This window comes from Rhea americana, unplaced genomic scaffold (assembly GCF_003343005.1).
Source record: "Rhea americana isolate MKP2758 unplaced genomic scaffold, rheAme1 scaffold_291, whole genome shotgun sequence".
NCBI lineage: Eukaryota > Metazoa > Chordata > Aves > Rheiformes > Rheidae > Rhea > Rhea americana.
Window position 1 is genome coordinate 795,019 of NW_028186414.1, and position 25,264 is coordinate 820,282.

Consider the following 25,264-nt stretch of genomic DNA (forward strand, 5'->3'; position numbering starts at 1 on the left):
CAAACAAAGAGTAGGGATCTTGCTCTCAGGGCCTGCTCCTGCTGCCAGCAAAATCTATGCAATTGGCTTTTTGTACTCATAGCTACTGGATTCATATGCCTTTTCTTTCTTATAAAGTATATTTTCTTCTTAAAGAACAAGAACCTGAACATTCATGTCTCAGGGAGATCACATCCCTTGGGAATACATTTGGAGAGCTGAGAAATCAGAATGAGACTACCTCTATGAATCCCTTAACTTAGCCACCCTATATCCTCGAGCTTGAGAGGCGTTTGAAGAGAACAGATGTACGTTTCCACATTTTGCCTCTATCTTTGGGAGAAAAGCCCGAGCTGACATTCTGCATTTGAGATACGAGGTTTGTATCCTCAAATACACAGGCAGAGTAAATTCAAAGACTGTTGACACAACCGGGATGCCTGCGTGCAGCTTTTACCGGACTTACCTCCGAGGTCAAATTCCTGAGGGTCTCGTTGGAAGTCAGCCAGCCACTGCAAGGACTCACCTGCACAAGCAAGGAAAGCTGTGCTTTAGTAGTAGACCAATGGAGAGAAAGCAAAGGATATCTCATAAACCAAAGAGGGAAATCTTACCTGCAGGCAGTTAAGGAAAGAATAAAGTTGACTGTATGTGACATCTTTGTTCAGCTGCCCTGTAAAACACAGAGAGGGAAATGGTGCATGCTTGAAGGCCGAACACAGCGTGACTTTTGGGTGCCCCAACCACCCGGTCCTGTGCGTCAGGCTGCCATGGGGCTGAGCCGAGCACCCCGAACCCCCCAGCAGTCGGAAAGGTCACCCTGAACTTCCCACGTGCGCAGTCGCCCCTGCAGCCTGCAGGAACTCTTTTTTTCTCCCACCACGCACGTGCTTCTCGTCTTTCACAGTCAATTCATCTTGCACAAGGGCTTAGTCATCATCACCCGTGCAAATCTCGGAGCGACTGATTGATATTTTATCCATTAACACATCTTTCACAAATGCAAACAAATGCAGCCGTCTCAAACCCAAAAGGAAGATTGAAGGTGACTGCATGTGCTCTGAGCTTCGCATTTACCTCGGAGAGATTAGCTTTAAAAGGGAGAAACAATTTTCCTGTCACAGAGGGATGTGGATATGCCTGTGTGGGTGAGTGGATTCAAACACTAAGCTAAACATTCAGCTGACAAATTCATATTGCAATGCAATAGCCTAACTTGCTGAGAAAATTAATTGTTTCCAAGACCTTTTTGCTTCTTTGGTAGCTACGACCAGCCCAGAAATTAAATGACCACTTGATTCTCGGAGTCTGTGGCTCACTGATCATCCTCTCATGCTTTATTAATTTTGCAACGCTGAAATAAGCAATTATGCATACACACACACACACACACACACACACACACACACAAATATATATATATTTGGCTTTGTTGTGAGAATCAGGTGGTCATTTAATTTCTGGGCTGTCCCCCAAGTGAAATATGCTCTCAGGTTGCTTGGCAGCAGCTCAGTGATACCGATGTGATTCCTGCATATCTCACAGCTGTCCATCGCCAAATAGCAGTATCAGTTTCCCAGCTGTCACAGCTCAGGAGTCACCCCAATGGGGAACGTGGCAACGTCAGCGGGCAGCAGACCAGCTTCGAGCTGGGGACAYGGTCTTCCAGCTCTTGGGCAAAATGACACTTTTGGGGCAGATAGATATTACCTAGGCTGTGAGAGTAGGGCTATGAGAAAAGCTTGGCAGCTTGAAGATCTCCTGTGTTGTAGGGACATCCTGGACCCCCATAGTTTGAAATCTTTGGGCTCTGGGACAGGCTGTCAGGATGTTCCGGGAGCAAAGCCCTTGGATTTGGCTCATAAGAGCCCAGGTGGGTAAACTGGCAAAACACCCAACAGACTTCTGATAGTACCTGACAGGCAGCCAAGTCATGAAACCTGCTTGCAACCCATTGGAAAATCTGTCAGAAATGYTGTGTTGCTGCGAAATGTGTTGCTTAGGATTAATTGGTTCCCTCCAATGCAAATCAGGCCCTCTGAAAAATTTCCAACTGATCCTATAGCTAATCACTCCTAATTTGACTTGTGCCAAAAATGCTATGTGTGATCACTGATAATTAGATATCCAGTAGAAGGAAGCACCTCTGTGATAAACGTGCACTCGGGCAAAGAAATGCATTTATGTGACTAAAAATAATTATCACAGGCTCCCTCTATCCTGAAAGGCACAGGATTTTTTTTTCCTTTTTTCTTCATTTTTCACTTTCTAGTAGTGTAATAGTCTTTAAAGAAAACAAAATGGGGTATCAGAAAAAGGGAATGGAACTGGAGACCTCAGACTTCCTGAGAAGAAGCTTTAGAAGGGTAAATTAGCCCACACTAYATAAAGCAGAAGTTAAGGGGTCACTGACAATGATTAACCTTGGAGGAGAACCACGACACAGAGCCTCCTGCAAGCTCTAATACCCAGTGGTTGTCAAAATCATCTGAAGATGTAAATCCCTGTTTAATGGTATGATTTAGCTTTTCTCTCTCTCTCTTTACTGAGGCAAACTAAGATGTCAACAACTTCCCACTTATTGAGATGCTTTCGGTCTTAAATTTGACAGCAGAATGACCACAYTGGCTCCTTATGCAGACATTTGAATGGAGAACACTGAACTTTTGCTGCCTGTATAAAAACTATTTTTGCTACCTGTATGAAATAGCTCACTTTTTAAATGTTATTTATTATTAATTATGGAATGATACGTATTTGGAGAGAAATGGTTCTGGAATGAACTTCCAAACTTCTTCACCACYCAAACCTTCCACTTCCCCAAGGAAATGTCTCCATACTGACCTCAGAGGCATGGTCAGCAGCCTAACCAAGGGTATGGAATTTCACATCTCTTCTTTATATGTGATCATACCTAATTTTGTGACAGTATTTCTCTTTACTGCTTGACATAGTATGAAGCAAATGAGCAAGATGCCTCATAATGGCCAGATAAGGAGTTTCACACACCTTCTGAGATGACAGATTCCAATTTTCTAAAAACATTGCCTCGAAGCAACTGCTCTCAGAGGAAGCCCAAAGACATGCCTGGCAGACACTCAGTGATTGCAGGAAACTTATTTCTGTAGTACCTAATTGGTCTTTTGCAACCCCCTCAATTCTGTCCTCGTCTAAATTCAGCTGTCTCCAGACATCTACACCTCAGTAAGTGGAGGTGTTTGCTAAATGGTGATATCCAGTTCCTCCTCTAACAACATCCAGRATGAAGTACAGACCACGTTTTGGGCCAAGGCTGAGGCCAAATAGCTGCTTTGTGGGCGGCAAGCTGGCTTCCTTACTTCTACTTCACAGCCAATATCCATCTCATACCTTTTAGATCTTTTCCACTCTATTGAGCTTGCTTGAAATTGTCAATAGATTCATAAATTATTCAGCGAGAGAATGAGCAGACAGATAACCAAGAGGACCCCCAAACATTTCACATTTACCTAGAGGATGGTATCTGTCATGTAAGTTATCCCAGAGAAAGCGGCCATCTACTAAGCCTGTTAAAATCACGTGGCTGCCATTTGGAAGACGGGAGTTCAGGAACTGCAAAGCTTGCATGACGTTGGAGAGCATTTGTTTGGGTGTAGTCATGTGAGCCAATGTGTCACGTTCCCTGCAGAAAAAGAGGATGTAAATGGGATATTTTGTCAGGCAATATTGCTCCCTGAAAGGCAGCTGAAATAGCAGCATATTCTTATTTGCCGCTCTTCCATATTATGTTTGCTAAAGAAAACCTTATGAAAAGGATAGTGTGCCATAGTTGTTCATTTTTATTTCCAAAATCACAAGTGWTTGATATAAAAACACCCTTCAGTGTAGAAAAAAAAAAGTCTCCCTGTTAAACAAAAAAAGACATGTATCCCTTTTTTAGCATGTGGTTTCCACACAGAAAAGCTCTCTTACTGGCTTTATGGTAGAGTAATTCCATTGTTTTCAAATGACTCGGTCCTCATTTACCCTGCAGAGAGGGGACTCAAAAGCAGCTGATGGTTGTATCAGTCTCTTGTGGTATTAAAATCCATGCAAAGCTATTCCAGTGACACTTATGCCTTACTTTTCATAGGTTACAGATACTATAAAAGAAAGTAAGATTATAATTTGTGTTGAAGACTCCCAAGGAAGATCAAAATTCTGTAGCAAATAGCATTTATGTTTCAATGTGGCATTTTATCTTCTAAATCATGCACTAACCAGTGGCAAGACTTACTGAGGAGGGCCCTCCTTCCRCCTTACAGCACTCACTATAAAACCAGGAACTTGTCTATTGGAGGACAGTATAAGTCTGTGTTGCTTTTAATGATTGCAAAGACATTAACCCTGGAGTACTTGTCAAATCTAAGTCTGCTGTTTACGTTTGATTGCCCTAACATCTACCTCAAGTTTCAGCTGGGAGAGGATTTGGTGTCCTCATGGTTTGCACRGTGCTGCTACACCCTGTGAAAGAGCCTCTGTCGTTCACCTCAGAGTTGGAGGAAATGGTGCTGCTTTGAACCTTTGGGCTTTGGGATGAAGGATGTCCTATAAGTAAGTGTAACATGGGATTGTACTGGGTGAAAGATGGAATTTGTGGGAAAAGAAGCCCACAAATTAATATGCATATCTTACATTCAGTATGCTGTCAGACAGAAGATAATGTCAGACAGAAACATCTAAGGTAGCTTTGGCTCTTGTGTTTCATATGACTCTTACTCCAGCTCTGAAGGAGAAGAGAGAGCAGTGAGGGTCCAGACAGGTGCCRGAGACTGGAAGGAGGGGTAGGAGAAATTTAACTGCTGATGAAATAATCCTTGGAAATGTTTTTTAGGACACAGGAGCTGTCAAAGTCCCACATGGGCCAAAGGATGACATTTTGTGGCATGCCAGCAGGCCTAAACACCTTAAGCCAGAGTCTTAGGCTTATCTCTCCCCTTCTGCATTCAGCTGTAAATGGCTCAGAAAAGAAAAAAAAAAAAGAAAAAAAAAGTACTGACATTGAAATAAATTTCTACTTATATAAGAAAAACAAATAAGCAAATAAACCCCAGGCTGCCTAGAGAATACTGCTCTAGTTATATTATTAAAACAAACATTTTATTATATTAAAAGTATTCACCGCTCTCCCCTGAGAGCTATTGCCCTGCTCTCACAGCCTACACATCTGTAACTGGTCCTGAACCGATACGGGGGCTAACTGAACAAGCCGGTGAATGTAGCTCGAGGGAGGCCGCCCCATCCTGTCTCCTGCCCTGTAGAAATGAGGCAGCTCTGCTCCGTGAGGGAGAGGGCCAACTGGTGGGGGACAAYCCACACGTCCATGACCCAGCAGAGAGCCCGGCACTGTGGGGCCTCACTCTGGAGAAGCCATGGAGGCAGATCAAGGCCAGCTCTGGAGACAGCCTCTCTCTCTCCCTCGGAGCGAAGGCTCGGTAGGGTAGAAGAAACAAAGCCATTGCCTGCTTCCAAAAATCCCTACACGTAGCTCCAGGATGGCCTGCTCCCCACCCAGGGACATGCAAAGCAAAACAAAAGTCTTTTTTTTTTTTAATTGGAAAAAACAATAACAGCAAACATGCCAGTGCATTTACAACTCAGCTCTTCAAAGAGCCCTCAGAAACAGAGGCAAGAGCCTGGTGGTTAGGATTCAGGGCACACAAACACACGCTGCCATGCATGGGATGGAACAAACACCACCTTATTGAGCACAAGCAGCTGTGAGACAACACTAACTGGGCTTTTCCTCAGGGTGAACGCACTTAGGTCTCTGATCCAGCCTATGCTCAGAGTTAAAGACTCTGGGAAGCAGTTTGGGCAATGGTAGCGCTGCTGCTGCTGCACGGTGCTGCTGGCTGAGGACAATTCAGCACTTCCCGCCAACTCACTCCCAGGCTGTATCGGAGCCACTGCAGCTGTGCTTGCAGCTTTTCTTTCCACGTGTAGCTGCCACAAATTCATCTGGGCAACCATAACATGATTTTAAAGCTGCATACAAGGGTTTATGAAGGCACAGGAACCTTCATCTCCAAAATGCTCATCTTTGGATGCAGATGAGCATCTTGGGAAGCAGCCTCTCATGACATTTTAGGTCTAGTGCAACTCAGCTTGGCCTAGGATATCAAAGAGCAAGTGCATTTTTTTCACGTTTTAGTGTTAAAAACACTCTCAGGCCTTCCATAACATGCAGGAGGATGTAGTCAGTGTTACCAACAGCCCCTCGGAGACAGCTTTAGGGAAGGCAGGAATGAGGAAGGAACAACAAACCTCCTGCCTCCTGTTTCAAAACTGGCTTTGTTTCCTCTCAAACTCCAGTGGGGGGAAAAGAGAACAGGCAAGAGGGCATTTTGGGGTGCTTTCCTGCTTATCTGCATGTTGCTGAAGATATACTAGGATGTGACCTATTTGCCCAGAAGTAAGGGGTGTGAGGGGTGTATGGGGGGATGCTCTGCCAAGTCCTGCGTGAGCTCACATTAAGCACGTTTGAACTCCATGCCTCAGTTTCCCCAMCTCCAAAGAAAGGCCAATAAGACTTAGCTGCTTCCCAGGGATAAGAGAAGGGCAAATTTAATTAATGCTCACAAYGATCAATGAGCTGTTGGGAAGTCAGGTAGAATTTGTTGTCAGTGAATATTGGTACATGCCTCGGCTTTCAAAAGCGCTCTTGTTTTGTCCTGAGGCATTAGAAATGTTTGCATTTGGTGGGGACTGAGTGCCATGTGGGAGACCCGTGTTCTCRAGCAAGGATTTGGGATTCTCTAGTGGGCTGTGTTTTGCATACAAATTAATAATTAGACTATTTTCCTGGGCTTAGAAATTTATCTTAATGCAGTGTATGCTTCTGAGGTATTTGAGAATTTCCATTTAGAGAGAAATCAAAAAACAGCATTAAAATTCAGGCTTAAACTTGTGACAGCAACCCAAGCAAGGGAGTCTTTTGAGATAAGACTGGTTTTTGCCCTTAAATTACCTCATTTCGCCTGCAGGTGTTGCAGCACTCAGTTTCAGAATAGTGCCCTGATGTAAGGCCTCTACCATGAGTAAAYACAGCAACATGAGATGAAATTAATATGGCATTCATAACACCACACTCTTTTGTCGTTCTCTGATTAAGTCATGCAGATATTTCAGAGTATTTCTTCACATTTCCTTTCTGTGCCAGACTATGAAATTAAAACCAACCAACGAGTGAGCACATTGGTTTTGGCTGGTGCAGTGATGTCTTCAAGGTGTCTGAGACAGCGCCAAGGGCGATTACGATACCATCACATCGTCTCCCTGGGGCGAGCAGCCAGCAATAGCTCCTGAATACCCAGGGCCTTCGGAAGCTGTTGCTCACCACAATTTATGGTGTCAGCGCAGAGGGAACAGACATTAATGCTAAGATGTTTGACTGCTTGCTGCATTGGATGGGACTATTTTGGGGACCACTCCTGGCCCCTGCGATACAGAGAAGAGAGCTATGTAGTACCTTGGGTGTGCACATGGGCTGCTCATGGATGTCCCAGTGCCCCAAACGCCTTAGCTGGGCACATGRGCGGGCAAGCATCACACAATCCATGTGACATGTATCCAGCTTTCCTCTGCAGAAAGCTCACACAGCCTGTTTTTTGAGCTGGAGGGAAGGTGGCAGCATGTTGGTGACAGCAGCYTTGCAATAAGGGAGCCTGCAGCTCCCCGGGCACCAATGCCACTCTGGAGAAGGGGGTCAGCTCCCCTCCAGGCTGCTGCTGTCCCACTCAACCTTGCTGCTGTCAAACCTGTATTTGTTGCAGATGCTGTAATTGCAGAGCTGGRAAAAAGAGGTTGGGGAAATCATGTCTTACCCCAAATGCAACAAATACGCACAGTAACTGTAYGGTGTCTGAGACTTCTCATGCTCGTTATTTTTCTTAATTTTTTTGTTCCAGGTCCGTGTGTCACACATTGTGTCCCACATTTACACCTCAGTAGGCTGAGAGATGCCAYTGCCATCTGTCTTTATTTTTCTAACCCTCCCTGTTTGGACACCACAGTGTGGAGACTACCGGGAACATATAACACACGCTGCCAATTTCATTATCCTTCTCCTCTGCAAACATCCATATTACTCATTGCCCTGCTCTTCACATGGGATGAAATACTGACATTTTAACAATGCTTTGGATAAGAATCGCGCCTCCAGTGCATTCAGCACTTTGCTYGCTGTTGAAGGTAAAATACAGGCTCGGGCTGTAAGGGCTCTCTAGTTGCAGCTTACCGCTGTCCTTAAGGAGGTTTTTATTGAGCTAGCCTTTGGTTTAATATCAGGCCCGCCGGCGGCTCTGCATCCTCCGTAACCTCTGCGGATACCTCAGAGCCAGTGCAGCTACACACAATGACCAGCTCTTGCAAAAACTCTTCGCTAAGCATCCCACTYGATGGGAGCAGTGTGTTTCTGCAGMAGCTGYAGCATCTTTCCTGGCTGGAGCTGCAAGAATCAGCCCAGCCTTACAGCYCCAGCCTCTTCTGATGCTGCAAATGTTTTTGAGGAAAACACAYAGCAAAGAGGATTTCAGCAGACAAAATCGTTGCTGTCAGGTAATGAATGCTGGGATAAAAAGACGGCAGCATTTTGAATTATGAATAGTTTTTCAGAACATACAAATAGATGAAGCAAGGCCTAAATGACTTAAATTGAGCAGGTATTTTTTTTTCCTTTGGACAAGAATGCAGAGCAGTGTTAGAGACAGGGGAATAACCTGCAGAAAGGGGAATACAACAAAGAAAAAGAGSTTGTTTTAGCAAAGCTAGTGAAACAGTGGAACTGCAATACGTACACAGCAGAGCTTTGGACAAGCCCATGAGATGACACCTCACCAATCTGTGCAAGAGGAACCCCAGGCTTCACTGAAGGTGCTGGGTTTGATTGCCCATGGGCTGGTTGTATGCTACTTCCACGAGCTTCTTGCTATCCCTGCATCCAAAACAGTACCGTAAGCAGGTAGCAGGGAGTCTGGAGGGGTGACTGTGACTGCTTGTCCTAGGCAATCGATGGGTAATAGTGATATTTTTGATAATATATGTGTGTCCTTTCTGTTACATGAGGGTGACACTGAGGGCAGATTTAGCCCTTTTGGGTGAGAGCACAGAGAGAGGCAAGTTAGCACTAGAGGGAGATGTCAACGGCTTGTTGTAAAGTTTTAAGGTTTGAATTTGGAGAGAAATTTTATTTCTGAAAGTTGAACTGAGAGAGGGGAGAGCTGGGGGAGGAAGACCACTTGCTCCCATCCTCGATTCCCCGGCCAAGTCCCCTTTACTCAGCTAGTACCAGTTTTCCTGCAACCCTGCTCCCAAACTCGTTTTTTCTCCCCCCATTACTCTGCGAGCCAGTCCCACTTCCCTCCCAGTCGGGTTAGGTGCTACAGCTCCTGCTGGATGTGGTCCCTGTTGCATCCCAGACTGGGGGGGGGGGGAGGAATTATTTCTGCGTGCTACCTACAAGCGGCCAGAGACAGACAGTGGCACTGGGAAAGTGCCTAAAAGATGGGACCTGAGATCCCACTTCTGCCCCCAGCTCAGGCAACGGGGCCCTGCGGAGCCCGGGAAAGTCCTGCCCAGCCCTTGTCAGYGCCAGGCTGCAGCACACCACCGCATCCGCAACGTTTCAGCCCAAACGCTTGCTGTTAAGCAAAGGCATAGGCAAGAAAAACGGCATATTTTAATGGCAAAGCCTGACAACTTTCATAATAGCCCCGACTTTGTTATACAACCTGCAGGTGAGATCTTTTTAGACACTTTGGAAGGGGATTTAACTGTATGCACGTCGTTCATTAAAATGGATGTTTTGAAAGCCTCTGCTGTTAGTTAGATTTATTTCTTCTGCTTCAAAGAAAATCTGAAGATTTATCATGGTGAAAATAATGCCGCAATAACAAGAGCAAAATGTGCATTCAGAATACCCACAAAACCCAAACTGCGRGATGTATCTGCTCTATATTGGCCTGCAGGGTGTTTTCTGTCTGAACTTTCTGGGCTACAGATTTCTTGCTACCGGGAGGACGAGATGCAGCAAAATAGTGACCTCTCGGCTTCCCTTCGAGCATTGCTAATAGGTAACGCCAGAACTATTATTTTCGAAAGCTTCGGTTCATTCCCCTGCTGAGCTTATGACGCTAGCAAAGCCAGAGAGGCGAAAGCCTCGTCAGGGGAGCATAGCAGGCAGCACTTCAGAGAGGCAGGGCGAAAACAGACCTCGACAGGGGACAATGCCATGGTTCTTCGAGCTCTTAAACTCTCCCCGCCTCCCCCGTCGCTGTTATATTTCATTTCAGCTGCTAAGTAAGAAATATTCTACTTCAAACAGGTTATGAGTTACTGTCTCATTGGGTACAGGCTTGTAACAGAAGGAAAGAGAAGCTCCAGTTTACCACTGCTAGGTGGTAACGATGAATATATTTAAAGCAATAASCAGTATTTTCAGCAGAGAAATAAGAAAGAAGCAGAGACCACCAGCAAAGTGAAATGCCATAAAGAGGAAGCCCAAAGTAATGAGACAGAAACGCCCAAGCRGCAAGCAGTACTCTAGAGAAGCCAAGTACAAGATAATACAAATGTTAGCTTGGTGTACACCTTACCCATTGCAGACATCATTCCCGATTGTAGCGTACACAACTATGGTTGGATTGTCCAACAGCTGGTTTCTAGCCAGGCTGAAAAATAAATAGGCAACTATGTTAATGGGGAAATACATTCTCCATGTCTGAACCCCACACTATGCTTAGGCGAGGTCACATTTGGAAGTAACTTGTTTGAGATTTGGCCAATACTCAGACGGCTACACTGCTGTTTTTTTCCTGTAGTTTTATACTTTTTGCTAGTTTCTTATATATTATTTTTTTCACACATTCATTTTGTCCTTCATATACTTATCATTTTCACTGTCTTTGTGCTGGCTTTCTATCTTCTTGGTATTATTCAGAAGCCAAATCAAACCATTTCAGAGCAAAAAGACATCAAGTCAGGGCAAAGATATCAATCAAGACTGGAACGTTTTAATTAGAGATGGGAGAAGGAGGCTACCTTTGGCTGATAACTAAGCTTGTGTGTAGGATTGGGCTCAAGGTCAGATGAGGATGTGATCTGAAGATCCATGGTAGACAGCTAAGATTCGTTATTACTTTTTCTGTGGGAGAGGTCTTTCAGTCACTCACGGTGTGAACCGTATAACAACATGGAGCAAACCCAGCCACCCCATAGCCCATCCAAATTCAACTTAGAAGGAGAGTTGCTGCCTCTCCCCATTTGGGAGCTACTCAATCAGTCATATTTGCTTGAGATAATACAGTGAATCTGCCCATGTCTGTTTGCATTGGTACACAACAGCTTTAATGAAGTTAGGGGAAATGCAAAGCACAAATTTAAGGAAAGGCATAATCCCTTCCTTAAAATTACTGGGAATGGTCCTATTGGCTTAATGGGGCCAAGATCAAGGCCCTAAATATAGGCCACATTAAAAAAATCTTTTTCTTCTGTTAATTAATCAGAGCACAGGGGCTGAGTAAAGTCATTCTTTTTTCAAATGCTATCATCGAATAATATACTCATGACAGTGTTTTGCATGTTGCTTTTGTGGATGTAGGATCCCAGCAGTGCTTCTGTACCCACAGTTTCCATTCAAATTGCACTAAACACTCACCTTTTAATTAAATCCAGGAGGTTTCTTGAAGAACCACCTGTTCACATGTAGTGGGAATAAGAGGAATAGTATGACATTGTTACAGTGACAAACAAATGAAAAGTCAATCTGAATTTTATTGTATATGTCTAAGCATGTAGGAGCATTAAAAAATGGAACAAGAACTCATTTCTGTGACCTTTCTGGGTTCTAGCATTGAGAAGCAAAACTATATCCCAGGATCTGCCTCTCACCTGAGTCCCACACTTCAGACAGTAGAAAATCAAAAATTTGTAAGTGCTGGATTGTTTGGATCTGGCATTTAATCCAGATCTGCCAGCTTCTTCCCATCTGTTGAACATAGTAGTCTCTTGCAAACCAGCCAGCCTGACTTGTCAACAGCTGATCTACTTTTAACTTTCCCTATAAATTGCAAAAGGAACTATTCCTGCTGCGAGCTGTTCTCACTCTGCTGAGGGAATGAACGTCTCACAGCTATATCACGTTGGGAGTGATTCAGGTCCTAAACATAGGCATCAAGTGCCATTTTTGACATCCCAGAGTATCCAAGACACCTGTGGCAGGGCTGGCAGATACAACACAGGATCCCTGAGAAATTGTGCACTTCTGGAGAGGCAGCTGGAGGCTGGGAAGATACCGCAAAGCATCTAACATAGCATAGACACCAACGTTCAGCCATATGCATAGCTCTCACTGTGCATGTCAGACTTAGGAAAAGCATATGAGGCCAACTGCACCCTTCCTGGGCAGCTTTGCATTTCAGTAGCAATCCTCCCAAATGGTTAGATGCAAATCTTCTYTCCTCCAGGGAAAGAACTAACTAAACCCAAGCATCTGTGAATGTCCACAACGTTTCATTTTTGTCTTGACTCAGATAAGCGTTCCCAATCAGGAAAGTTCTTATGCACAAAATTTACTAGCAGACCTTTAAAGGCCACAATATACATCCCGGCTATCCACAGCATGTAAATCAAACTCTATCACCTGCAGTCAAGAGCACCAGCAAGTGAGCAGCTAAAAGGGCGTGAGGTTTTGTTCAAGACTATACTGGGACTGTGTTTGCAAGAATCTCATCTTATAGCGACATACGAAAATAAAAACTTCAGAAGAACAGGCCCACAGGTTGTACTTCTTCTGTGTTCATGCTKTATCTCCCCCTTTCCCTCTCCTTCTCCTCCTATATTACAGTCCTTCCATTCTTCACTCAGCTTTTCTGTAGTCTCTCTCTTTCCCTCTCGTTGGGCACTGTCCCTCTGATGCATGCTTTAGGAGCAAATCTTGCCCTCCCTGCAGCTCATGGTGGGAAAGTTGYGGATGGAACATCATTAAATCTCCACGGGATCGGGGTTGGCAAAAGCGCTAAGAGATAAACCCCTAAGGTAGCAATAATACACTCTGCATTTTAATATCGGTGCCTTTGTTATTATCACTCACAGTGATGCCAGCTGTGTGTATCAAGGAATCCTTTATGTTTTAAATAATACAGTTCTTCCAGCCTAAAAATGAATGTTTCTCTCTGCTGCTTCTCTCTTGAGGGTTGCCACTCCATTGAAAGTCCACCCTTTCTGTTGCAAAGCTCTTTTCAGCAGAACAAGAGCCACACACAATCCTTAGACAATATGGCTTAGGACGCAACGTCCGCTGGCTGATTTTTTTCTGTTTAATATCTCTTCTTTCAGTAAGATTTTGATCCCTAGGCGCCCCCAAAACTAAAGGTGCATTTACAGAAAGGTAAGAAGCCGTTCTTGGATGTCTATTACCTCCATGAGTAGGTGATTGTAAGTAGCAGATTGGAARCATTAGAGACAGTTACAAATCAAAGCAACAAATCAAGAAAATGATGGGTATTTTTAGAGAACTGTTTTTAGGGGTAAATGGAGTCATTAAATAAGTTTTTATGATTCGGGCTGGAGTTGCTGTTCAAAATATGCAAGGGAGAAAAAGCGACCAGGCAGAACTGAACCTCAGTTACTCTTATGATGTTGATTATCCCAGCAATTGTTCCTGGGATSTGTCCTGCTCCCYTCTCTTTTGCTTTCCAAATATTTTCAGACTGGTGGGATTTTTATTTTTGGTAAGGAGTCAGGGTTGTTTTGYTCTTACTTGTGAATGGACCCAAATTTCACACACCTCAAAATATTCCTGAAGTGAAAAGTGAAACTCAATTTTTTTGCTCTAGACCTTAGTTTGACAAGGTGCAGTGCTAACATGCATAGAAAGAGTCTGGTTCCAAATTGCACCAATTACAGTGGTTACAATTACACCAGTGTCAAGTTGCTGAGAAGAGCTTATTGCTTTTTTAACCTTTTGCTCCCCTACACCATAAAAGCAATTGGAAATGTAATGGTGCAAAGAGGAAATTCTACAGTTTTCTCTAGATGTACTTAAGGCAGACTAGTGTTTCCAAGAYAGCAGAAATTAAAATAATATTATTATTTCTTAAGTGGTTTTGAAGCTATCATGAGATATCTGGTACTTGATTGCTCAGTGAGCCAGAGCACATGTTAACAAGACATATTTTTTCTGGTCAAAGGGAAGAGTCCCAAAGAAACAGATCAGGCTACAAAAGGCAAAGGAATATATAATACCAGTGTTTGGAAAAAGCATATTTTATGTATGTATCATATAGAAAATATGAGTGATATTTGCAAAATTGTTCTGTAATTATTTGGAAATCCAGAGGGCATGCATTTTCCCTGAGTTTACGTAATGATTTTTTGGAATATTTTAGCAACTGAATTTACTATCAGAACTCTTCTATGAAAACAAATGATTTTCAACAAATGCTAGAGAACATCTAGAAAAACTTTCTTGTTCGTATCCCACAGCATGGCCAGCGCAGAGGAAGGAAGGTGCCATCTGCCGCCAGGAGATAGGCTTTTTTCCCTATACCGAGCAAGATTTAGGAAGTGAAGATAGACCCTCCCCCCCCAGCACGTCAGTYGGGAAAGTTTTCCACCACGTGAAGAAGGTGCATTTCCCGTGAGGGATGCCAACGGGGACTGCAGGGGAAGCCGGCACGACGGCGATGCTGAGGGCTGGGGCGGGTTCGCAGGCTGGATGGAGACGACCGTGTCTTTCCACGAATTTTTCAAGGAGAGCTGTCAAAGCTGGCGAGTCCAAGCACCGACCGCCTACCGACTGCACCTGCACCCAGCAGGGAGCCTTCTTGATTGCACTGGGAAGACGAGGAGAGCGAGAAACCAGGTCCCTGGGTTTGGCAATGCTCCCTCATGCCTCCTCTTTTCGTTTTGCATTTCTCAGTCTGCAGAGAGTTATTTTTGGAGGAAGGTGAAGTTCTCCCAGGTGGGGCCGGATCAGGCTGGTGGTCAGATTTTAGCTTTACTGATACTGTCATTGTCCATTTAAACTCTCCTGTTTTGGGAAACTGCTACACCAAATGAGGCGATAAATCCGAACCTTTGCAATACTGTGTCAGCGTGATGATTAAGAGAAGGCACCAAGGAAAGATATCTTGGGATCTTTCTATTGCTTATAATTCTTCCCTTTGTAAATTCTCCTCTCAGTTTTCCTCAGAGCCGTTTGCCCTGACAYGAGCTAACCTCCTTTTATACCTGCAGGCTTCTGCAGTGTAAGTGCGAAGGAGATGAGTGAAAGGAAAAGAAAGAGGAATGATGCACACAACGAGATCTTTCTTAAAGTCTCTGAGGAAACTGGAAGGAAGGAAGAGGAGAAAGTGCAACCCCCAGCTAACGTAAGGGGGGCAGAACAAGGTGACAGGGCAGTTAGATTAACCAGATGAGAAGGACCACTATGACCGTCCAGGTTGGCCTTTTTTTATTCCCTCACTGGAAAGGGTACCTGAGGGATGAGAAGCACAGGACTGAGACCATGGGAGCCACCAACCTGAGTCCTCTGTGACTGTCAGGCAAAACGTTTGGAGGATTCGTAGCCAGCAACCCGCCAAGCTTGCAGACAAATGGCGCACCAAAAACATTGGAAAACATTTGTGCAAAAGACTGAAAGCCTCAAAAATACCATGTGTACTACAGAAGTAAAGAAGATGTATCAGAGGCATCGCTAGTGCCATAGGTCCTGGCACCAGAAGGGGATTTCTTTGGTGAAAACGTCCAGACGAGCCTGGGAGGTAACCCTCACTTCATGCTACCTGRTTGGGCAACCTCTCTCACCTGGTAGGACCTCTGTTTGCCAGAGCTGGGGGCAGGAGCAGACTCTTTCTGAGTCTAAATCTRGCAGGAAATCTAATCCCAAGCACTCAACAAGTTTTTAAGTCACACTAGGGGCAGCAGTGCTCCTCATCTGTTGGACATGAAAACATCCCACAATGCTAAGTTACCCACCTGAGAAGCACAGGCTTCCCCTAGCTTCTCCCGCCAATTTTTTGAAGCATGGAGAATGACTAAATACAATATAAATATAATGAGATAATCACAGAATAATCAAGTATCTTTTAAAYCTGCTGTCAGAGACATCACCTAATCCAACACACAAAGCCTAACATCATAAACCTTAATTTCTAAGGGAGATTACTGCCATCCTTTCATACAGCCCCTTTGATAAATTTGATCAAGATCCATCTTGAAACAGCTCAAGGTTTATTTTAACCTTCACTCCTCTGTTTAGAGGGTTATCCTAGGTTTTCACTCCTGGAGTCAGTAACATTTTAACACTTGAAATAGAGAGATGTGACTAATGAATACCCATATTCTTGTAGCAGGACTGTCCTTCAGTTTAAACCATTCTTCCCTCTCTGTGGTGTTTATGCCCCACAAAGGATTCAAAACCAGGACCACAGTCACTTTTAATCATTGCTTTGCCAAGTTGCCCAGGTGTCTTAACATCCTGCAGAAGTCTCCGTTCCCCTAGCCCTTCCCGAGAGCCTCTCTCCATCTGTTCCGGTTACAGCGGGGTACGCTGATACTTGGTCAAGTGGAAGTCCTTAGTCACAGCACAGGTGAGAGTGGTCAAGCACACACATGCATCCCTACTCAGGCAGAAGAAAAAGTGCTGGGTTAAATAAGCACTCTTCTCTACTTTTCCCCATGGCATGTCATGCAAATAGCAAGGGTTTTCTCTCAGTTTCTGAAAGATGTCCGCTAATGCAGCATTAAGTATCTGTTTAGTAAGGTTAAAAAAAAGAAGTGAAAATACTTAACATACCATTTTGGGAAATGTTCTGCAAGTCTCTGTGATTACAGCGATTTCTCCTGCGTAAACGTAGATACAGAGAGTCTGTCCAGCCTCTGAAATAAATTGAGAAAACATAAATTGCTAAACTCATGTGATGTCAGTGCAAAAATGTTTAATATTAAAAAGGAAGTACATTCTTGGCTTTATACAACTCTGTGCCCCAGTTACATATATACTGCTATATTACCATCTCTCTTTTTTGAGGTCATAAAATATTCTTTTTTTGAATAGGTTGGCCTAAAATGGAAGTCAAGATAGTCTCTCAAAAACTATAAATTGATGGAGAATTTCTTTCAAATTGTCCATCCTTTAAGTTTATCCTGATCTTTCTGGTGAGGTGTTTAAGAACCTTTATGTTATATACGCTTTATCAAAACAATCCTGTTGAGTGCTTACTATTCGACTGCACATCGTTGTTGTGGCACAGTAAATAAAAGAGATGAAATATTGGCAGAGCGCTCATTTCCCAGTGCCATAAATCTTGGGCTGATATTGATTAGAAAAGAGGTTGTGTTCAATTCTGATTAGTTTTCTCCTTTACTTTGCACTGCTGAGAAAAATGAAAATTCCTATAAAGAAGAACAACCCCAGGGAAAGCTGTTAGTAAGAACAGTCTCCAGAGCCATGAGTACCTGGTRATCTTTAGCAGAGCTGCTGATCTTGTGTTTGAACTTAAACACTGAAGAAATTAGGTAACTTAAATACCTGGGCTTAAGAATGGCAAACAGAGATGAATGCAGAAATGACACRTTTTGAAACCAGCGATAAAAAATAAGTAGCTACACAGAAACACGCGATAACGCTAAGCAGTAACCGGGCAATAGGCTACGCAAAGAATGTTTGAAATCTTTGGTTTTTCAGCCTGGCACGCAGGTGGATGAGGAAAAGYGAGCAGAACTTCTTGGTCAGAGAATGTGCTATTTGGTTAATCAGTGGTGTCCCCGTTGACTGAGCAGGGGGGGGAAGGATGGGCACAGAGCACATCCGTTTGCGTCTCCACCTCTGCAAGCTCACAGTAAACGTCAGTCTTTCCGCATACTGTTCTGTTCCACCGTTTTTYGCCTGCTCCCTCAACCAGGCTTATTCTTGTGTTATGGGAGTCTGAGCTGCTTCTCTTAAAAATGCCTTGGACTCCCAAACAGTTCTTTTTTCCTTCCAGACATAGAAGAGTTTGGAGGGTGGGGGGAGGAGGTTAAAAACTGAACATTGATCTAAGACCTAACACTGGCAACTTCAGGATCAATATTAAGTTCTGATTGCTTATGAACTTCAGATTTTTGCAGCCCAGTTAAATACTATATAGCCAGTAATTGGCCATTATAATAGGTTTTTAAAAGCTGGTTTTGCTGTTACAGTGAAAGAGGAGGCTGCACAGATCTCTGTTGGCTTGTCAAGTACTGCACCACACTAACACATTCACTGTGCAAATGTGGCTGAGGTTGAGAGCCTGTTTTTTGTGCAGGACAGAGAAAAGGAAGCAGAGAGTACAAGTGTATGGCGCAGTAGATTTTTCTCCTGGAAAAGAATATACTGTCCCAATATTTTAATTCTGTTTTTAGATTTTTCTTTCCTTCCAAATTAAAATTTGACCAGCTCTAACATCTACTGTAAATGTCAGAAATATGAGGCTAGAGTATTTTGCATTGTCCATGTGTTTAAAAGGAGAGAATAAAAAATGCTAGATTTGGAGGTGATCTGGATCTTAGAAAGAGCCGAAGCAGCCTTCATCAGCATTTTTAGCTTTCCTTTCAAGCACTGGCTTTTTCTCCAGAATTTGCTGCGTTTTTAGGGCCTTAAGACTTGCTAAGACTTGGCTTCATCTTCTGTAACTTACCCAATTGTGGAGTTCAGAAATCCAGTCATCTCTGAGAACTGCGGCCAGTCAAGCTCATCAGCGAAAGCAATGGGGAGATTAGCAAATGCTTTCTGAAACAGAAATTTTTAAATCAACACAGATTCACATTCACAAACAAAATAAATCCTTTCTACAAATTCAAGCACTTCTTAGCTGGAACATTAGCCAAATAGCAACAAATCCAGTGGTAGCTATAGCTGTAATTTATGCATATACTTAAAAAGTTGACTTTTGCATGACAAGCATATCCAGAGAAGTAGGAAGAAAAAGGAGAACCTGGGACTGACAGAGACATGTGAATTATATCCGCTTTAATGCTGAAAGAGGCCAAAACCCAAGGTGGGTCACTGCAGACATGGAAGGGATGCCAGTATGATTTTCCCAGCTTATACAGCAGAGGGCTGGGAAGCCAGCAATAACACTGCCTTYGCTAGATGCTGCCACCCCCTCTCTAGCAGACTGGACTGCAAACACCTGGCCTCCTAAAAACGTCCACCTGATCCTCACTGCAGACTTCCTCAGATGCCACCTTTCTCATCATGRGTCACACCAGAATTTGTTGGATTTCTGAGGCTAGTGAGGTACGTTTTGTTGCATTTTTGCTACTCTAGCCCGAAGTCATGGACTCAACCACAAAAACTTTTTTGCAGCCGAATGAGTGTGGTGTGGGATGCTGCTGAAGCAGCGGAGTCAGGATGGAACCGCTGAACAGAGAGGGAGAAGAATGCACGCACCACGATAACCCTCACGCACAGACAGATGCAAGCCTAATACGTCTCTGCTTTTGCTGGTATTAGTCCCCAATATATATATTTTTTTTTAAGCAATGGCCTCTGTGCCTTTGAAAGCTGTGTCGCACATTCAAAGCACTGTGCTCTGTTCTCTTCTGTTATGATTTGTGAATGCGTCAAAAATCATGAAAGGGGAGAAAAACGGGCTCAAGAAATCGCACCGCCTCCGAAGGACAAGAGCATGGAGTAAATTTTCAGCTTCTGCTAGTCTGGGGTATGCTTGCAAAGACAAATGCATAAATCCAGTGTGCTCACACTGAAAAACTGTTGATGAAAAAGGTAATAACCAAAAGAAGATCAAAACATAAAATAAAGAAACCTACAGGCTGGTATAATCCATGTAATTTATTAGCTTCATTTTCTTTCGAAGCAATTGTGGTGTTTCTTTAAACCCTCACAACTATAAGCAGCAAGCAGGTGGATAATTTGTTCTCTGGGAGGGTCAGAGGTAACTGAGGAAGAGCAGAAGAGCTAAATCTTGCTGTCCCCAAGTCCTGCTGCCTGCAGAGTTATCATTCAAAGGAAAGGGTGTTTTGCCTGAGCAGATGCCAACAGGTTTGGTTTGTGAGAGGCTGGGGGAGAGGCAGGGAAAGGGGGGCAGGAGAGGCAAGAAATCCTGAAGCCAAGCCCTGAGCAGTGCAATGCACAGCAGATGCCGGTTTAGAGCAAGGAACGGCATATCTGACCTACTTACAACAGATCTGCTTTARTCACCACGGTGAAAATGGTTCTGGCTCAATTACCTTTCATCTGCTTCTCTCTCTCTCATGTACGTGTGCTTCTATGGGCTTGTGTATGTGTATATATATTTATTTTTTATTTTAATTTTTTTTAATACTCAGGGGAACTCTAAAAACTGCCTTTTTCCAATCTGACAGTTTTGTGTGCAAGCAGGCACTTAGTAGAAGGGTGCTGTTTTGAGCAGAAATGGAGGGGTTAAACTGCACAGTGCGGCTTGGCCATTTGGAATATTTGCCTCCCTGTAGCTTTGCATTAAAGGCAACAGAAATATTTAAAGCCACCTAGCATAAAGGCAACAGAAACATTTGACGTCACTTAGCATAAAACAAACAACAGACATGGCCTCTTATCAGTTGCAGCATATATGCCCAAAGATGATTAAATAGTTTTCAAAACAAATCCTTCTATGACCAATGGTCTCATTATTGCCTATTAGTATTCCAAAAAAATTSGATAGGCCTCATGATATTTCTTTTTTCTTTCCTGTAAACTTAACCTAGATATGATTTAGCCAGAATCTGAGTTGGAAATTGCTTTGGAAAGGAAAGTTTAAGCTCAGATTTATTTCTGCATTTGAAAACTGTATTTAAGTTAGCATTGTTAGCACTGTTCTAGCAACTTTTGGAGACATTTCAGGGCCAAATGGTGAAGATAAGTGGCTAATGGAAATTTCAGGAAAAATTCCAGGCCTTGAACTCTGTAGGGAAATAATTTAGAAAACACAGTCTAAGGGACCGACTGTATTTTGGTTAGTCTCAGATGCAAATGTGTCCCACTGTAGAGGTGGGTCTATGCTGACTTTTGACTTAAAACTCTTTTCTTTTTTTTAATCACAGCCTTGTCTAAATACCATTCTCTAGACCATTCTAACCAAGAAATCGCACTTCAGCCTGTGTGCCAGATTTAAGCAGAGAATGATTAGAAAGTTATTCCAGACTAGTTTCAAATGTCCTATTTTAGCCTCAAATGCTCTATACAGATCTTGTTTGGAAGGAACATTCGCACCTCCTAGACGTGTCCTCACCGGAAACACGTCTCCCCAAAGCCTCAYGCTCCCGATATGCAGGGCAACCAAAACCATGGCTGATGCTAAAGGCACCTACGAAGCCATGCTGAGCAAAGTTCGCCTAAACGGAAGAATGCTCCAGGTTGCTATGGCAAGAGGTTTTCAAAATCAGGACACAGAAGGGCATTGGAAACCTAATACTCATCCGAACCTTCAGAAATGGCAGGTGTAGAAATTCTGCAAGCAYTGAAGTATCCCTTAATTTGAAAGGAAACTGGCTCTTTGTTTTCATAGTGATTATAATGGTGTCCAGATCCCCTAGATAGCATAAAATACCTCCAACATACTCTCTTTCTAAGTATACAAATAAACATACCATACAGCTCTTGAAGAAGAAACATCCTATCTTTTTTGAAAGCATGTACAGTATTTATACTCCATAAAGTTGCAAGGGCATAAGTTTGARATTAGGAAAATAGCAGCCTTACTTCCCAAAACCACAGCATCTTAGTTACCATAGTGTTAGTTGACAGAAATTTRCCTGCACTTTACTGGATTTAGATTGAATCTAGAAAATGTTTTTAATAAGATTTTTGCAAATGAAATTCCTGTCATTTCCAGTGGTGCAAAAGGAAGTCAGTGGAATAAGTATTCAGGACATGCCTTAATCTTGAATTTGCATTTAAAGAAATGATGAACTTTTCTGCATATGAAATATATAGTATGAACCAATTGTTTAAAGAAAACCTGAGAATGCCTTGAATTCATGGCCAACTAGATATTTACTGGTTTACAGATAGATTTAGGWTGTATTTTTCTCTTTATTCAGTATGAAATGAAGAACCAAGAGTTTTTAAATGCATCTTCCTAGAAAGAGCATCACCAGCACATTTATAAATACAGTGCTTTTATCTCTGAATAAAATGTTTTTTAAAATGARATTTTAAAGTAAGGTCCTATTCCAGACATATAATAGAAAAATGCTGCATTTAGTAGCATTTTGGAAGTCATTTGTAAGCAGATTGACAGAGCAGCAGGAGAGCAATATCGACTGCTAGACACACCAGTGTTTTTAACTTTAGCTTTCCTCAAACACTGTCCGCCTCAAAAAACACAGAACTCCTGCTTTGCTAAACCTTGTAAAATATACATCTACTGCATTAAAACGTGCTTTTTAATGACAAAGTTTTCACATCAAAGGAAGGAATATTCAGCTCAGTTCTGCTAAACTTTTTTTTTTATAGGAGAAAAGCCTGATGAAACCAAAGCCTGTTGGCAGGAAGGAAGCCAAAATAAAGGTGGCTCATCCCCTTCTTACAGTCATATAATCCCCTTCCTGTAATTGTGTTCTGGGTGCTGGGGGATTTAAGGGAGTTATGACAAGTTGAGGACAATGCTACTCACYGCAGCTGCCTCTGCAGGAAAATGAGTGTAGATACACTCACTCATGGGCTCAACATTATTTTGYCTGTGTTGCTGCATCTCAGCCAAACACTTGTAGGGCAGACTTTAGGGCACAGCAGTATTAGCAGTATTGCTCAAGGACTAAGGCTGATTTGTGGAAAACTTAAGTACCTGCAAGTTCCTACACATTTTTTTTTTCTTTTCTCTATAAACTGGAGAAATAGAACATCTGTGTCAGGTATAGTTTTCCAAGATATGTCTGCCTTGCGATGGAACTTTTCCTCAGCTCATGTTCATCCCATATGCTCTTGGTGGGAAGGACACCTACTCAGCAGGATGGTTACAGTGTTTGTGACCAAGTTCCTGCCACAGTTTTTGGAAATAGTGGTCTGATGTGGCGCACATCTCAAAGAAAGCCTGGTGAAACAGGCTCCCATTTCAGAGAAGGAAAAGGAGGTACCGAGGTACTAAGGGACTCCCTGTCTCACACCTGGATGCARGACATCTGACATGGCATGTCCCCTCACACTGGATCACATGGGGACATTGTGCCAGGCCAATGCTAAGCAGGCAGTGATTTCTCATCTGGGCAGAGGAGATAAGGACATCCAAAATCCAATATTAAACTGCTTCCTAACAACAGTCTTTCCTAAGACAGAGCAAGGATCTTAATTCCAAGTCTGTTCTGCCCAAACTAGACCATCTGGTCATGCCARTACTGATCATCCAGTTACCCAAATGACATCCTGAGACTACTTCACTGAGGAAATTTATCATTAATATTCTCTATAATACCTCATTTATCTTTATTGCTCCTTTGTGTGGTAGACTATATACAGTATAATCAAGCAGAGCAACTGTTCTGCAGAAGCTCTTAACTAAATTCTCAGCATCTATCCTGTAAAATTATTYCCCCATCCAATTAGTGCTAAAACAGGAATTAACAGCTGCCACTGATATGGTGCTGATTAACAAGAGGGCCTGTAGAATTGCTACCAAGTGAATATCTAGCTTTTAATAAATGTGTATAAGAGCAAATATAAATAAGAAATATTTGAAATATCTAGAATATAAAAATAAATKAGAAACTTAAAAATAATTAAAAAATTACAAAACACTGCAATTAATAAATATGAATTAAGAGGCACACAACCAATGTTTTCCTTATAATATGATAAAATTCTTGTCAGGGGGAGAAGTCCTATTTGGAATTCCACGTAGAGGACAGAGAGTCCATTGAAATGGAAATGAAAGCTTTGAACTAACTCTACCATTGACTGTAGARAAAACCATTTGATAAACTAATTTCTCTATGTGTCTTATCAAAGAAATTTTGGAAGGATCAAAGTCAAGTGACTTTAGGTTCACAGGAGTTTGATAGCGCCAGGGAATAGCAGGAACATGAGGCTAATGCTTTATCCTCCCCGCCTCSAAGCCCTAACTTTGAATTCTTGCCGCGGTCCCAAATTAAGGATGCTTTCTGCGAGATTAGGACTAGACTCGCTGCACTCTCCGTGGTCACAAAACAAACCCTGTATGTGATCAGAAATTCTCCTCGAGGAAGGCCTAGCGCTGAAGAAAGATTAATGCCGGTTGACAGTACCCTGTGGGGGGAAAGCACACAGGCTTCCAGCACACCACGATCAGCCTGAGATGGTGCTACTAGCTCTTTGTTTTTATAGGAATTGAAAACCATAACCTGCAGTTTTAACCCTTCATTTGTGCAGTTGGAAGAGGGAGGGGAAGAGAGGAAAAAGGGTGGGAGGAAGGGAGGAAAGAAGAAAAGGAGGTTTGCTGCTGATGTAGAAATCTCTCGCTGATTATTTGAGTAACATGGAACATCTTCTTCAGTTTTATTCTTTGGTTTCTTTGCAGAAATATCCATAAATAATTTTTAAGAGATTGAAAATAGCARGTTTCACTTCTGATTTGTTAATTAAATTAATACATGTGCATTGTGAAAATACAGCAATGCACCTTCAAAGCCCCAAGGCAGGGAAAGTTGCTGCTGTTGCCGTTCTGCACCCAAAAAGACAAAGATACAGAGAAAAAGCAAAAGAAAGAGTCAATGCCAAAGCCTGAATTTGCTCAGAAAATTTTTAACTGGCATTTTTGTTCCCAGACAACTTTCTTATTTGTGCTGAGATACAAATTAAATATCATTTTTCAATTGCTAGAGTTTAAATATAGATATTTGTTTGATCATAGGCCTGAACTTTCTCTGTATCTGCATTAATACCTAACTAACTGCTGTATTTTTGCCAGGCCCCTAGGAAAGTTTGTAAACAGTATTAGAAAAGAGCCTGTTCTTTCTGATCCTGAATCCGATGTACTCAAGACACCCAGCTGACTGTGCAGCGYGCTACAGAAGAGCTCTGCTAGCCACAGGAGTGCTGCGTTTCATGCAAGTCAATCAGCCAAGCCGTGCTCTGTGTTGGGTAGCTATAGCTGATTATTTCTAGCTCTTCCACATTACACAGTATCAACATATCCCAAAATGCTGCCAAATCAGGATGCTAGAGCAGTATATGTACTTTGAGTTGGCACCAATAACAACCAAAGTGCAGGCAAAAGGACACTGCTCTTCTGAACATAACCCAGCCAGTCCAGGCCTTGAGGAGCTCAGCCTGGTAGGAGACTGT

General features: G+C 42.8%; 1 protein-coding gene across 1 annotated transcript in view; it reads right to left on the bottom strand.

Moving 5' to 3' along the window:
• Window positions 1–25,264, bottom strand: part of AOAH (acyloxyacyl hydrolase) — an 87,205-nt gene that overhangs the window by 12,676 nt on the left and 49,265 nt on the right. Inside the window, exons 13-19 of the mRNA XM_085309145.1 lie at window positions 18,660–18,751; window positions 16,796–16,878; window positions 11,654–11,690; window positions 10,593–10,667; window positions 3,468–3,640; window positions 594–652; window positions 446–505 (exon numbers count right to left, since the gene is read on the bottom strand). Coding sequence (XP_085165271.1) covers window positions 446–505; window positions 594–652; window positions 3,468–3,640; window positions 10,593–10,667; window positions 11,654–11,690; window positions 16,796–16,878; window positions 18,660–18,751 — 579 coding nt within the window. The remainder of the gene's footprint in view (window positions 1–445; window positions 506–593; window positions 653–3,467; window positions 3,641–10,592; window positions 10,668–11,653; window positions 11,691–16,795; window positions 16,879–18,659; window positions 18,752–25,264) is intronic.